Genomic DNA, 13,742 nt, shown 5'->3' on the forward strand with positions numbered 1-13,742 from the left:
AGAACATAAGAATTAGGAGCAGGAGTCGGCCATTCGGCCCCTCGAGCCCGCTCCGCCATTCAATAAGATCACGGCTGATCAGCGACCTCAACTCCACTTTCCCGCCCGATCCCCATATCCTTTACTATTAAAAAAATCTATCGGTCTCAGCCTTGAATATACTCAAAGACTGAGCCTCCACAGCCCTCTGGGGCAGTGAATTCCAAAGATTCACCACCCTCTGAGTGAAGAAATTTCTCCTCATCTCAGTCCTAAATGGCCGACCCCTTATCCTAAGACTGTGTGACCCCTGGTTCGAGACTCCTCAGCCCGGGGGAAACATCCTCTCAGCATCTACCCTGTCTAGCCCTGTAAGCATTCTTAAGATTATGAGGGGGCTTGACAAGGTGGATGCAGAGAGGATGTTTCCACTGATGGGGGAGACTAGAACTAAGGGGCATAATCTTAGAATAAGGGGACGCCCATTTAAAAATGAGATGAGGAGGAATTTCTTCTCTCAGAGGGTTGTAAATCTGTGGAATTCGCTGCCGCAGAGAGTTGTGGAAGCTGGGACATTGAATAAATTTAAGACAGAGATAGACAGTTTCTTAAATGATAAGGGAATAAGGGGTTATGGGGAGCGGGCAGGGAGGTGGACCTGAGTCCATGATCGGATCAGCCATGATCGTATTTGTTATGTATGTATGTAAACCTTACCAAAATGTAAGACTTGCCACTAGGGGGCACACCTGTGGGAGACCGAAAGATCACCTGAGCACCCTGGGGCAAGCAGGTATAAAAGGTGACTCACCATGCTGCTTCCTCACTCTAGAATCTGAATTAAGAGACCAAGGATACAACAGTTTGAGCTTGCGATATAGTCCTGTGGATTTATTCTGAACATAACAGTATTAAATGGCGGAGCAGGCTCGAGGGGTCATATGGCCTACTCCTGCTCCTATTTCTTATGTTCTTATGTAATTCTGCATGTTTCATTCTTCTAAACTCTAGAGAATATAGGCCTAATCTGCTCTCGACACTCTCTGCTCTAAGGAGAACCCCAGTTAATCCACTCTCTATACCTGACTGAAGTCTCAATGCCCTGTCGCTTTCCTTTATTTGTGGATCGGGCAAGAGCAACATCTGCCTTCCGTCGCCTCGGACTTGCCGTGTCGGGAGCACCAGCTGCCACAGAGCCAGGGAGAGATGGGCGGGCCTCCTGTGACCATGGCAGACACCAGCCTGCCCGCTGGGCTCAGTGCACCAGGGTGGTCCCTCGGAGTGGGGGGTGGGGGGGGTTAATGCTGTCTCGCCCCCGCCCCGCTGGTTACCCGCCCACTGATGCGCAAGATCCTGCAAATCCCCTGGGAGGACAGGCGCACCAACATTAGCGTCCTCGACCAGGCCAACATCCCCAGCATCGAAGCACTGACCACACTTGATCAGCTCCGCTGGGCGGGCCACATTGTCCGCTTGCCAGACACGAGACTCCCAAAGCAAGTGCTCTACTCGGAACTCCTTCACAGCAAACGAGCCAAAGGTGGGCAGAGGAAACGTTACAGAGACACCCTCAAAGCCTCCCTGGTAAAGTGACACCTGGGAGTCCCTGGCCAAAGACTGCCCTAAGTGGAGGAAGTGCATCCGGGAGGGCGCTGAGCACCTCGAGTCTCATCGCCGAGAGCATGCAGAAAACAAGCGCAGGCAGCAGAAGGAGTGTGCGGCAAACCAGTCCCACCCACCCTTACCCTCAACGACTATCTATCCCACCTGTGACAGGGACTGTAATTCCCATATTGGACTGTTCAGCCACCTAAGGACTCATGTTAAGAGTGGAAGCAAGTCTTCCTCAGTTCCGAGGGACTGCCTATGATGATGAATGAGATGTAAGAAAAACTGGTATTAGAGATTCATATATATTCAATTTGTAGTCATTGACCAACTCATCTTATCATGGTTCTCTGTGGACATTAGAAATGCTAGAAGCTCCTCGAACAACAACCTAACACGAGCAGCGAGCCAAGGTCACATTATTATAACAACAAAGTAGGAATTGGAGTTGCTCTAATCAAAACTAACAGTTAGAATACAGGGGCATAAATAACAGGGCCCAAGGAGATGAAGGGATTTGAAATCAAGATAACATGGACAAGCAGGCATTGATGGAACATTCCTGGAGACAGGAGAGGCCACAACTATTTTGTTGTCAAGTGCTCCCTTGACTAAAGGGCTACTAAAACCGACAGATTAAACAAATTAAACCTTTAGCAGTAAACGGATCAAATTAAAATTTGGTTGCCGGGGTGATGATGCACTCCAGTCCCTCCGGCGCCCACCTCTCGCGGAAGGCCGCGAGCGTACCGGTGGACACCGCGTGCTCCATCTCCAGGGACACTCTGGCTCGGATGTAACCTCGGAAGAGAGGCAGGCAGTCGGGCTGAACGACCCCCTCGACCGCCCGCTGCCTGGACCGGCTGATGGCCCCCTTGGCCAGGCCCAGGAGCAGTCCTACGAGGAGGCCTTCCCACCTGCCCGCTCCCCTCCGCACAGGGTGCCCAAAGATCAGGAGTTTGGGACTGAAGTGCGGGCAGAATTTGAGGAGCAGCCCCTTCAAATAATGGAACAGTGGCTGCAACCTCACACGTACAACATAGACGTGGAACACGGACTCCTCCAGACCGCAGAAATTACAGGCGCCCTGGGAGTCTGTGAACCGACTTAATAACCTATTGCACGGGACTGCTCCGTGCACCACCCTCCAGGCCAAGTCCCCAATAAATAGAGGGAGGACTCCTGCGTAGAGAGTACTCCATCGGGGACCCCCGCCTCCTCCGGATGGCAAAATGGCATGTCCGTAAGAGTGGCCACATGCTAGCTCTAGTTTTGAGTGACAATGGTATTTTGACCAAGGTGATTTTGCTAAAGACCATATATGAACACTGGCCAAATGAACTTTTTATAAGAAATTAGTTAAAACTCAAAGAATGCCTTCGCACAGAGACGGCTGGAGGAGCAAGGTACAGATTTAGGACATCGAGCTGTGCACGGGAGTTCCCGGGACCTGGGCCCGGCGAGCTTTCCTCTGCTCTCGCTTTGTGTTCAGTATACTATTGCTGTAAGCTTAATAAATCGAATCCATTGCACAAACCATAATGACTGTTGCCTAGTTGGTATGTCTGGTTAAAGGACCCTGAATAGTTCTTCAGCGGACACACAGCCCCTGCCACCACTGACACCGATAGTTCACCAGGATGTTGCCGGGCCTGGAGAATTTTAGCGATGAGGAAAGATTGGAGATGCTGGGTTTGTTTTCTTTGGAACAGAGGAGGCTGAGGGGAGACCTGATTGAGGTGTATAAAATTATGGGGAGCCTGGATATAGTGAATAGGAAGGACCTGTTTCCCTTGGCAAAGGGGTCAACAACCAGGGGGCATAAATTTAAAGTCATTGGGGGGAGGTTTAGAGGGGATTTGAGGGGAAATTTCTTCACCCAGAGGGTGGTGAGGGTCTGGAACTCAATGCCTGAAAGGGTGGTAGAGGCAGAAACCCTCACCACATTTAAAAAGTACTTGGATGTGCACCTGAAGTGCCGTAACCTACGGGGCTACGGACCAAGAGCTGGAAAGTGGGATTAGGCTGGGTAGCTCTTGGTCAGCCGGCACGGACACAATGGGCCGAATGGCCTCCTTCCATGCCGTAAATTTCTGTGATTCTATGAATCATAAGAACATAAGAAATAGTAGCAGGAGTAGGCCATACGGTCCCTCGAGGCTGCTCCGCCATTTAATATGAACACGGCTGATCCGATCATGGACTCAGCTCCACTTCCCTGCCCGCTCCCCATAACCCTTTACTCCCGTACCACTCCAGGGAGCTGGTGCAGGAGTGCGACGGCAGCGAAGAGTGACGTCATCAAGATCCAGGTCGGTGATTGGAGCGTGGGCAGGTACAGCAGGAGCGGCGGGGTCGGGGCGAAGGAGGGGCGAGAGACTGGGGAGCGACGTGATCGGGGGCCCAGGAGAGGCGCGAGTTCGGGGGCCCAGGGGCAGCACGGGGCCCAGCCCACACTGTGCGATGTGTGTGTAGCGCACTAGGGTCCGTGCAGCAGAGCAGGTCTCCAGTCGTCCTGGGTAACCCTGGCCACTGGACCAAGACCGAGCTCTGTCAAGGCCCCGTGTGGTGGCTGGTGTGCAACGGTCACCCCACGTTAAAAAAAATCCACGCACAGGGCATCTTCCACCCTTCAGGATGTCGTCTGGGTCCTTCACTGAAACACCTGTGAACTCATCCTTTTTTGGCGTGGAAGCCAGTCATCCTCGCTTCGAGGGACTGCCAAGATGATATAAGATGACAACAGTGCGGGGATAGGCTCCCGGCCAGCCGAGGCACACACCCACCTGATACTCGTCCACACAATTGACGGCCACGTAGTCGATGATGCACCGGCCCAGCCACTCGTCGGGCCGTGCGCTGAGGATGTCATTGCGGCAGTTTTCCAGGTGTGGCTGGAGTTTGAGCAGCAGGCTGCGGGACAGCAGGTACCCGAATCCGCCGTGGCAGTAGCGCCCCTCGGTGTCTCCGCCGATGAACTCCTCGGGCCGGCCCATGTACAGGTCGGCGTCGATGCTCAGGTGATCGACCAGCGCCCTGATGCGGTCGCCCTCGGTGTAGGCGTCGTCCTGCACGAAGTAGAACCAGTCATACTCGGAGCCATGATGCTCGTAGACGTACTTCACCGTCTGGTACATGTTCCAAATGGGCCGCTCGTCGCCGTGGGTGACGATGTACATGCCGTGCGGGATCTTGCGGCTGCGGGTGCCCGTGAAGTACAACACCTTTTCCATGCGGCTGCCCATGGTGCGGTTGGCGGCCACAGCCAGCGTGTTCAGCGAGCTTTTACACGTCAACACCCCAACAAACAAACGCTCACGGATTCCCAGCTCAGTGCTGATGTAACGTGACCTAAACCAGAGCAAAGCACACCGTCAAACACTCCCAGGGCAGGTACAGGCCGTTCGATACAGAGTAAAGCTCCCTCCACACTGTCCCATCAAAAGCTTCCAGGGCAGGTACATCACGGGGTTAAATACAGAGGAAAGCTCCCTCTACATTGTCCCATCAAACACTCCCAGGGCAGGTACATCACGGGGTTAAATACAGAGTAAAGCTCCCTCCACACTGTCCCATCAAACACTCCCAGGCCAGTGTTGTACAGTGACAAACCTGTACCTACCAGTACTGTACCCTCGTGTTATACAGTGACAGATCTGTACCCACCAGTATTGTACCCCAGTGTTATACAGTGACAGACCTGTACCCACCAGTACTGTACCCAGTGTTATACAGTGACAGACCTGTACCAACCAGTACTGTATCCCAGTGTTATACAGTGACAGACCTGTACCCACCAGTATTGTACCCCAGTGTTATACAGTGACAGACCTGTACCCACCAGTACTGTACCCAGTGTTATACAGTGACAGACCTGTACCAACCAGTACTGTATCCCAGTGTTATACAGTGACAGATCTGTACCCACCAGTATTGTACCCCAGTGTTATACAGTGACAGACCTGTACCCACCAGTACTGTACCCAAGTGTTATACAGTGACAGACCTGTACCAACCAGTACTGTACCCTCGTGTTATACAGTGACAGATCTGTACCCACCAGTATTGTACCCCAGTGTTATACAGTGACAGACCTGTACCCACCAGTACTGTACCCAGTGTTATACAGTGACAGACCTGTACCAACCAGTACTGTATCCCAGTGTTATACAGTGACAGACCTGTACCCACCAGTACTGTATGCCGGTGTTATACAGCGACAGACCTGTATCCACCAATACAGTACTCCAGTATTATACAGTGACAGACCTGTACCCACCAGTACTATACCCCAGTCTTATACAGTGACAGACCTGTACCCACCAGTACTGTACCCAGTGTTATACAGTGACAGACCTGTACCCATCAGAACTGTATCCCAGTGTTATACAGTGACAGACCTGTACCCACCAGTACTGTACCCCAGTGTTATACAATGACAGACCTGTACCCACCAGTACTGTACCCCAGTGTTATACAGTGACAGACCTGTACCCACCAGTACTGTACCCCAGTATTATACAGTGACAGACCTGTACCCACCAGTACTGTACCCCAGTGTTATACAGTGGCAGACCTGTACCCACCAGTACTGTATGCCGGTGTTATACAGCGACAGACCTGTATCCACCAATACAGTACTCCAGTATTATACAGTGACAGACCTGTACCCACCAGTACTATACCCCAGTCTTATACAGTGACAGACCTGTACCCACCAGTACTGTACCCAGTGTTATACAGTGACAGACCTGTACCCATCAGAACTGTATCCCAGTGTTATACAGTGACAGACCTGTACCCACCAGTACTGTACCCCAGTGTTATACAATGACAGACCTGTACCCACCAGTACTGTACCCCAGTGTTATACAGTGACAGACCTGTACCCACCAGTACTGTACCCGTGTTATAGTGACAGACCTGAACCCACCATTACTGTACCCCAGTGTTATACAGTGACAGACCTGTACCCACCAGTACTGTACCCCAGTGTTATACAGTGACAGGCCTGTACCCACCAGTACTGTACCCCAGTGTTATACAGTGACAGAACTGTACCCACCAGTACTGTACCCGTGTTATAGTGACAGACCTGTACCCACCAATACTGTACCCCATTGTTACACAGTGACAGACCTGTACCCACCAGTACTGTACCCTCGTGTTATACAGTGACAGACCTGTACCCACCAGTACTGTACCCCAGTGTTATACAGTGACAGACCTGTACCCACCAGTACTGTACCCCAGTGTTATACAGTGACAGACCTGTACCCACCAGTACTGTACCCCAGTATTATACAGTGACAGACCTGTACCCACCAGTACTGTACCCCAGTGTTATACAGTGGCAGACCTGTACCCACCCGTACTGTACCCCTGTGTTATACAGCGACAGACCTGTACCCACCCGTACTGTACCCGTGTTACACAGTGACAGACCTATATCACCAGTACTGTACCCCAGTGTTATACAGTAGCAGACCTGTACCCACCAGTACTGTACCCCAATGTTATACAGTGACAGACCTGTACCCCAGTGTTATACAGTGACAGACCTGTACCCACCAGTACTGTACCCCAATGTTATACAGCGACTGACCTGTACCCACCAGTACTATACCCCAGTGTTAGACAGTGACAGACCTGTACCCACCAGTACTGTATCCCAGTGTTATACAATGACGGACCTGTGCCCACCAGTACTGTACCCCAGTGTTACACAGTGACAGACCTGTATCCATCAATATAGTACCCCAGTATTATACAGTGACAGACCTGTACCCACCAGTACTATACCCCAATGTTATACAGTGACAGACCTGTACCCACCAGTACTGTACCCCATTGTTATACAGTGACAAACCTGTACCCACCAGTACTGTATCCCAGTGTTATACAATAACGGACCTGTGCCCACCAGTACTGTACCCCAGTGTTTTACAATGACAGAACTGTACCCACCAGTACTGTATCCCAGTGTTATACAATAACGGACCTGTGCCCACCAGTACTGTACCCGTGTTATAGTGACAGACCTGTACCCACCAGTACTGTACCCCAGTGTTATACAGTGACAGACCTGTACCCACCAGTACTGTACCCCAGTGTTATACAGTGACAGAGCTGTACCCACCAGTACTGTACCCCAGTGTTATACAATGACAGAACTGTACCCACCAGTACTGTACCCGTGTTATAGTGACAGATCTGTACCCACCAGTACTGTACCCCAGTGTTATACAGTGACAGACCTGTACCCACCCGTACTGTACCCCAGTGTTATACAGTGACAGACCTATATCACCAGTACTGTACCCCAGTGTTATACAGTAGCAGACCTGTACCCACCAGTACTGTACCCCAATGTTATATAGTGACAGACCTGTACTCATCAGTACTGTACCCCAGTGTTATACAGCGACAGACCTGTACCCACCCGTACTGTACCCCAGTGTTATACAGTGACAGACCTATATCACCAGTACTGTACCCCAGTGTTATACAGTAGCAGACCTGTACCCACCAGTACTGTACCCCAATGTTATACAGTGGCAGACCTGTACCCACCCGTACTGTACCCCAGTGTTATACAGCGACAGACCTGTACCCATCCGTACTGTACCCCAGTGTTATACAGTGACAGACCTATATCACCAGTACTGTACCCCAGTGTTATACAGTAGCAGACCTGTACCCACCAGTACTGTACCCCAATGTTATATAGTGACAGACCTGTACCCATCAGTACTGTACCCCAGTGTTATACAGCGACAGACCTGTACCCACCCGTACTGTACCCCAGTGTTATACAGTGACAGACCTATATCACCAGTACTGTACCCCAATGTTATACAGTAGCAGACCTGTACCCACCAGTACTATACCCCAATGTTATATAGTGACAGACCTGTACCCACCAGTACTGTACCCCAGTGTTATACAGTGGCAGACTTGTACCCACCAGTACTGTTCCCCACTGTTATACTTTGACAGACCTGTACCCACCCGTACTGTACCCCAGTGTTATACAGTGACAGACCTATATCACCAGTACTGTACCCCAATGTTATACAGTAGCAGACCTGTACCCACCAGTACTATACCCCAATGTTATATAGTGACAGACCTGTACCCACCAGTACTGTACCCCAGTGTTATACAGTGGCAGACTTGTACCCACCAGTACTGTTCCCCACTGTTATACTTTGACAGACCTGTACCCACCAGTACTGTACCCCAGTGTTATACAGTGACAGACCTGTACCTACCAGTACTGTACCCCAGGTTCATGCAGCTCATATTGCTCCCTATAGGCACTGGCGAGGTTGCAATTACTGGCGGTGGAATTGTATTGATGGCATTTTCTCACCATTGAGGTGGACAGAGCACTGACATTTCCCACGCACGCTAACACTGCACAGTGATCCTGGATGCTGGGTAGATTATCAACAGAATCTCACCTAAAATTAGTGGGAAAATTATACTTTTTTCAACTGATTTTCTGAGTTGCCTCACTGCCCAATTTATGAGAAGGAAAATCAGCTAGAGTTCCTGCTCCTGATCACTGCCCAGTGATCCCTGGGTTAGAGGGAGAGGGGAAATCAGCCAGGGTTCCTGCTCCTGATCACTGTCCAGTGATCCCTGGGTTAGAGGGAGAGGGGAAATCAGGCAGGGTTCCTGCTCCTGATCACTGCCCAGTGATCCCTGGGTTAGAGGGAGAGGGGAAATCAGCCAGGGTTCCTGCTCCTGATCACTGCCCAGTGACCCATGCGAGAAAATCTTAAAAATGTACAGCACGGAAGGAGGCCATTCGGCCCATCGTGTCCGTGCGGGCCGACAAAGAGCTACCCAGCCTGATCCTACTTTCCAGCTCTTGATCTGTAGCCCAGTAGGTTACGGCACCTCAGTGCATATTCAACGGCTTTTAAATGCGATGAAGGTTTCTGCTCCTAACACCCTATCAGGCAGAACTTCCCTAGACATAACGTTGGAAAAGTTTATTCCAGAAAACTCATCAGAAATTTCCTTCAGTTCTTTTTCAATTTATACAATATATCCGTGTTATTGTTAATAGCTGTTTGGCCTCCCTTCATCTAAAGTGAAATCAGGCAGCGAGTTCCAGACCCCCACTGCCCTCTGTGCCAGTGTACGTTAAGGGAGAATTGGCCATGGCTGTAATGTTTTCAGGGGTTGAATAGTCACATTCAGACTTGAAGTTGGAGAATGCAGACTTGGGTGAGGTCCTGGAGTGCTCCAGGTGCCTGTGGAGCTGTCTCTGTACGAGAGTGCGTGTTGTCAGGAGAGGGGAGCAGAATATACGAAGGAGGGGAAAGGAAGGTGAGTTCTGGATGTGGATGTGGGTAGCTCTTTGTCGGCCCGCACGGACACGATGGGCCGAATGGCCTCCTTCCGTGCTGTACATTTTTAAGATTTTCTCGCATGGATCATCTAGATCCCAGTCACTGCTCCCTGTCCCAGTCCCTGATTTACGTTTTGTTCTCTATCCTATTACTGGATTCCAATACAGATATAAATTCCATTACCTAATCCCAATCCACAATCTCTGAACCCAATCCCCAGTCCCTGCTCCCATTGCACAAAATATTCCACTTTACCATTCTCCGGTTCTATTCCCTAATCCCGGTCCCCTGATCCCATTCACCAATCACATTCCACGATCAGAGCCCCATTTCCCAGTACCATTACACAGATCAATGCACCTTGTCCCAGACCCGCTCCTCGGACCTCTGTCCCTTGATCCCATTCCAGTATTCCGCACATCCCAATCCCACATCCCAATCCAAATTCCACATCCCAATATCCCAAACCCACATCCCAATCCCACAATCCCATTTGCAATCCCACATCCCAATATCCCAAACCCACATCCCAATATCCCAATCTCACAACCCAATCCCAATATCCCAATCCCAAATCCCAATATTCCAATCCCACTCCCACATCTCAATCCAACATCCCAAACCCACATCCCAATCCCACATCTCAATCCCAATATCCCAATCCCACATCCAAATCTTCCACATCCTAATCCCACATCCCAATCTCACATCCCAATCCCACATCCCAATCCCAATCCCACATCCCAATATCCCAATCCCACATCCCAATCCCACACCCCAATCCCACATCCCAATATCCCAATCCCACATCCCAATCTTCCACATTCCATTCCCACATCCCAATATCCCAATCCCACATCCCAATATCCCAATTCTAATCCCACATCCCAATCTCCCAATCCCACATCCCAATCCCACTTCCCAATATCCCACATCCCAATATCACAATCTCACATCCCAATATCCCACATCCCAATATTCCAAATCCCACATCCCAATCCCAATCTCCCAATCCCAATTCCACATCCCAATATCCCTATCCCACATCCCAATATCCCACATCCCAATATTCCACATTCCAATATCCCAATCCCACATCCCAATATTCCAATCCCACATCCCAATCCGACATCCCAAATCCACATCCCAATATCCCACATCCCAATCCCACAATCCCACATCCCAATATCCCAAATCCCAATCTCCCAATCCCAATTCCACATCCCAATATCCCTATCCCACATCCCAATATCCCACATCCCAATATTCCACATTCCAATATCCCAATCCCACATCCCAATATTCCAATCCCACATCCCAATCCGACATCCCAAATCCACATCCCAATACCCCACATCCCAATCCCATATCCCAATATCACAATCCCACATCCCAATATTCCACATCCCAATCTACCAATCACACATTCCAATATCCCATTCCCAATCACACATCCCAATCCCAATCCCACAACCCAATCTCCCAATCCCATATCCCAATATCACATTCCCAATCACACATCCCAATCCCAATATCCCACATCCCAATCTCCCAAACCCACATTCCAATCGCACATCCCAATCTCCCAATCCTACATCCCAATCCCAATCTCCCACAGCCCAATATTCCAACCCCACATCACAATCGCAATATCCCAATCCCATTCCCACTTCCCAATATCCCAATCCCAATATCCCACATTCCAACCTCCCAACCTCCCCCTCCTCCGCTTACCGGACCGGTTTGGAGGCCGGGACCTGCGGGCTGGCCGCCCGGTACGGGACGATCCTGGGCTCGAAGTCGAGCGGTCCGGAGCGGGACTGCAGTGGGTCGCGGGGCTGCCGGGGGTCGGGGGGCTGCCGGCCTGGGCTGTCCCCTTCCCCCGGGGGCCCGGGGGGCAGGGAGTTGGGTTTGCGGACCCGCACCGCTCCGTCGCGGCCCGGGGAGCAGGGCTCGTCCACCCAGCCCGTGCTCAGCAGGCTCAGCGTGAAGCCCAGGGACATCCCGATCACCACCGGGCCCACCGGCCGGGCCAGGGCCAGCAGCATGGACAGGCGCATGGTCCGGGACCGGTGCTGGGGACTCCGGCACTGGGTCCCTGCTCGCTGAGGCCCGGCACTAGGACCCCGCGGCGCCCCGAGCCCCGAGCCTTTGATGTGCCGCCCGCTGCGCTCTTTGTTACAGTTACCCGCACTCCCCTCTCCTTCCCTGTCACTCTCCTTCCCTCCCTCCCTGTCTCACTCCCTCCTTCCCTCCCTCCCTGTCTCACTCCCTCCTTCCCTCCCTCCCTGTCTCACTCCCTCCTTCCCTCTCTCTGTCCCGCTCTCTGGATCTCTTCTTTCCTGTCTTTCTCCCTCCCTCTCTCTTTCCTTCCCCCCCCTCTCTTTCTCACTCCTTCCCTCTCACTCCTTCCCAATCTCTCTCCTTTCCTCCTTCCCTCCCTCTATCCCGCTTTCTATCTCTCCTTTCCTGTCTTTCTCGCTCCTCTATCTGTCTTTTTCTCCCTCGCTCTCTCTTTCTCCCTCCCTCCTTCCTTCTCTCTATTCCTCTCTCTCGATCTCCTTTCCTGTCTCCCTCCCTCTTTCTATCCCTTCCTCTCTCTCATTCCCTCTTTCCCTTTCTTCTCTATCACTCTTTTTCACTTTATAAAAATCTCTTGCTCCTTCCCTTTCTTTCCCTGTTTCTCACGCTCTCTATGCCACTTTTACCCCCCTCTATCCCTCTCTCTTTTGTTCTCTCGACCCTCAGTTCTTTTCTCTCTCTCACGATGTTATTTCTCCTCCTGACGTGTCAAGTTCTCGCCCCGCCCTCTGAGCGTCACTCTGTGCCTGGGAACCGGACCCGACTCGGTGCCACCCCCCCCCCCCTACACACACATTGCCCCCCCACACACTGCCCCCCCCCCTACACACACATTGCCCCCCCACACACTGCCCCCCCCCTACACACACATTGCCCTCCCCCCCACAAACACTGCCCCTCCCCCACACACACTGCCCCCCACATACACACTGCCCCCCCCCACACACACTGCCCCCCCACACACACACACTGCCCCCCCACACAGTGCCCCCCCCATTCACACTGCCCCTCCACACACACACTGCCCCCCCACACAGTGCCCCCACACACACACAGTGCCCCCCCACACAGTGCCCCCCCCATTCACACTGCCCCTCCACACACACACTGCCCCCCCACACAGTGCCCCCACACACACACACTGCCCCCACATACACACTGCCCCCCCCCACACACACAGTGCCCCCCCACACACACACTGCCCCCCCACACAGTGCCCCCACACACACTGTCCCCCCCACACACACACTGCCCCCCCCACACACACACACTGCCCCCCCACACACACACTGCCCCCCCACACACACACTGCCCCCCACACACACAGTGCCCCCACACACACAGTGCCCCCACACACACTGTCCCCCACACGCACACTGCCCCTCCACACACACACACTGCCCCCCCATTCACACTGCCCCCCCACACACACTGCCCCTCCACACACACACACTGCCCCCCCTCCACACACACTGCCCCCCACACACTGCCCCCCCCACACACACACTGCCCCCCCCACACACTGCCACCCCCACACACACTGCCCCCCCACACACTGCCCCACCACATACTCCCCCCCAAACACACACTCCCCCTCACCCCCCTCCACACACACTCCCCCCCCCACACACAAACACTGCCCCCACACAAACTGCCCCCCCCACACACACTGCCCCCTTCACACACACTGCCCCCCCACACACACAG

At 52.4% G+C, this 13,742-nt stretch overlaps 1 protein-coding gene across 1 annotated transcript in view; it reads right to left on the bottom strand.

Annotated features, from left to right (window-relative positions):
- Positions 1–12,107, bottom strand: part of LOC139256776 (chondroitin sulfate synthase 2-like) — a 35,621-nt gene extending 23,514 nt beyond the window's left edge. The window contains exons 1-2 of the mRNA XM_070874296.1: positions 11,688–12,107; positions 4,374–4,938 (exon numbers count right to left, since the gene is read on the bottom strand). Of these exons, the coding sequence (XP_070730397.1) occupies positions 4,374–4,938; positions 11,688–12,013 (891 nt within the window). The 5' untranslated portion in view covers positions 12,014–12,107. The remainder of the gene's footprint in view (positions 1–4,373; positions 4,939–11,687) is intronic.
- Between the last annotated feature and the right edge of the window lie 1,635 nt (positions 12,108–13,742).

This window comes from Pristiophorus japonicus, chromosome 3, assembly GCF_044704955.1.
Source record: "Pristiophorus japonicus isolate sPriJap1 chromosome 3, sPriJap1.hap1, whole genome shotgun sequence".
NCBI classification, from domain to species: domain Eukaryota; kingdom Metazoa; phylum Chordata; class Chondrichthyes; family Pristiophoridae; genus Pristiophorus; species Pristiophorus japonicus.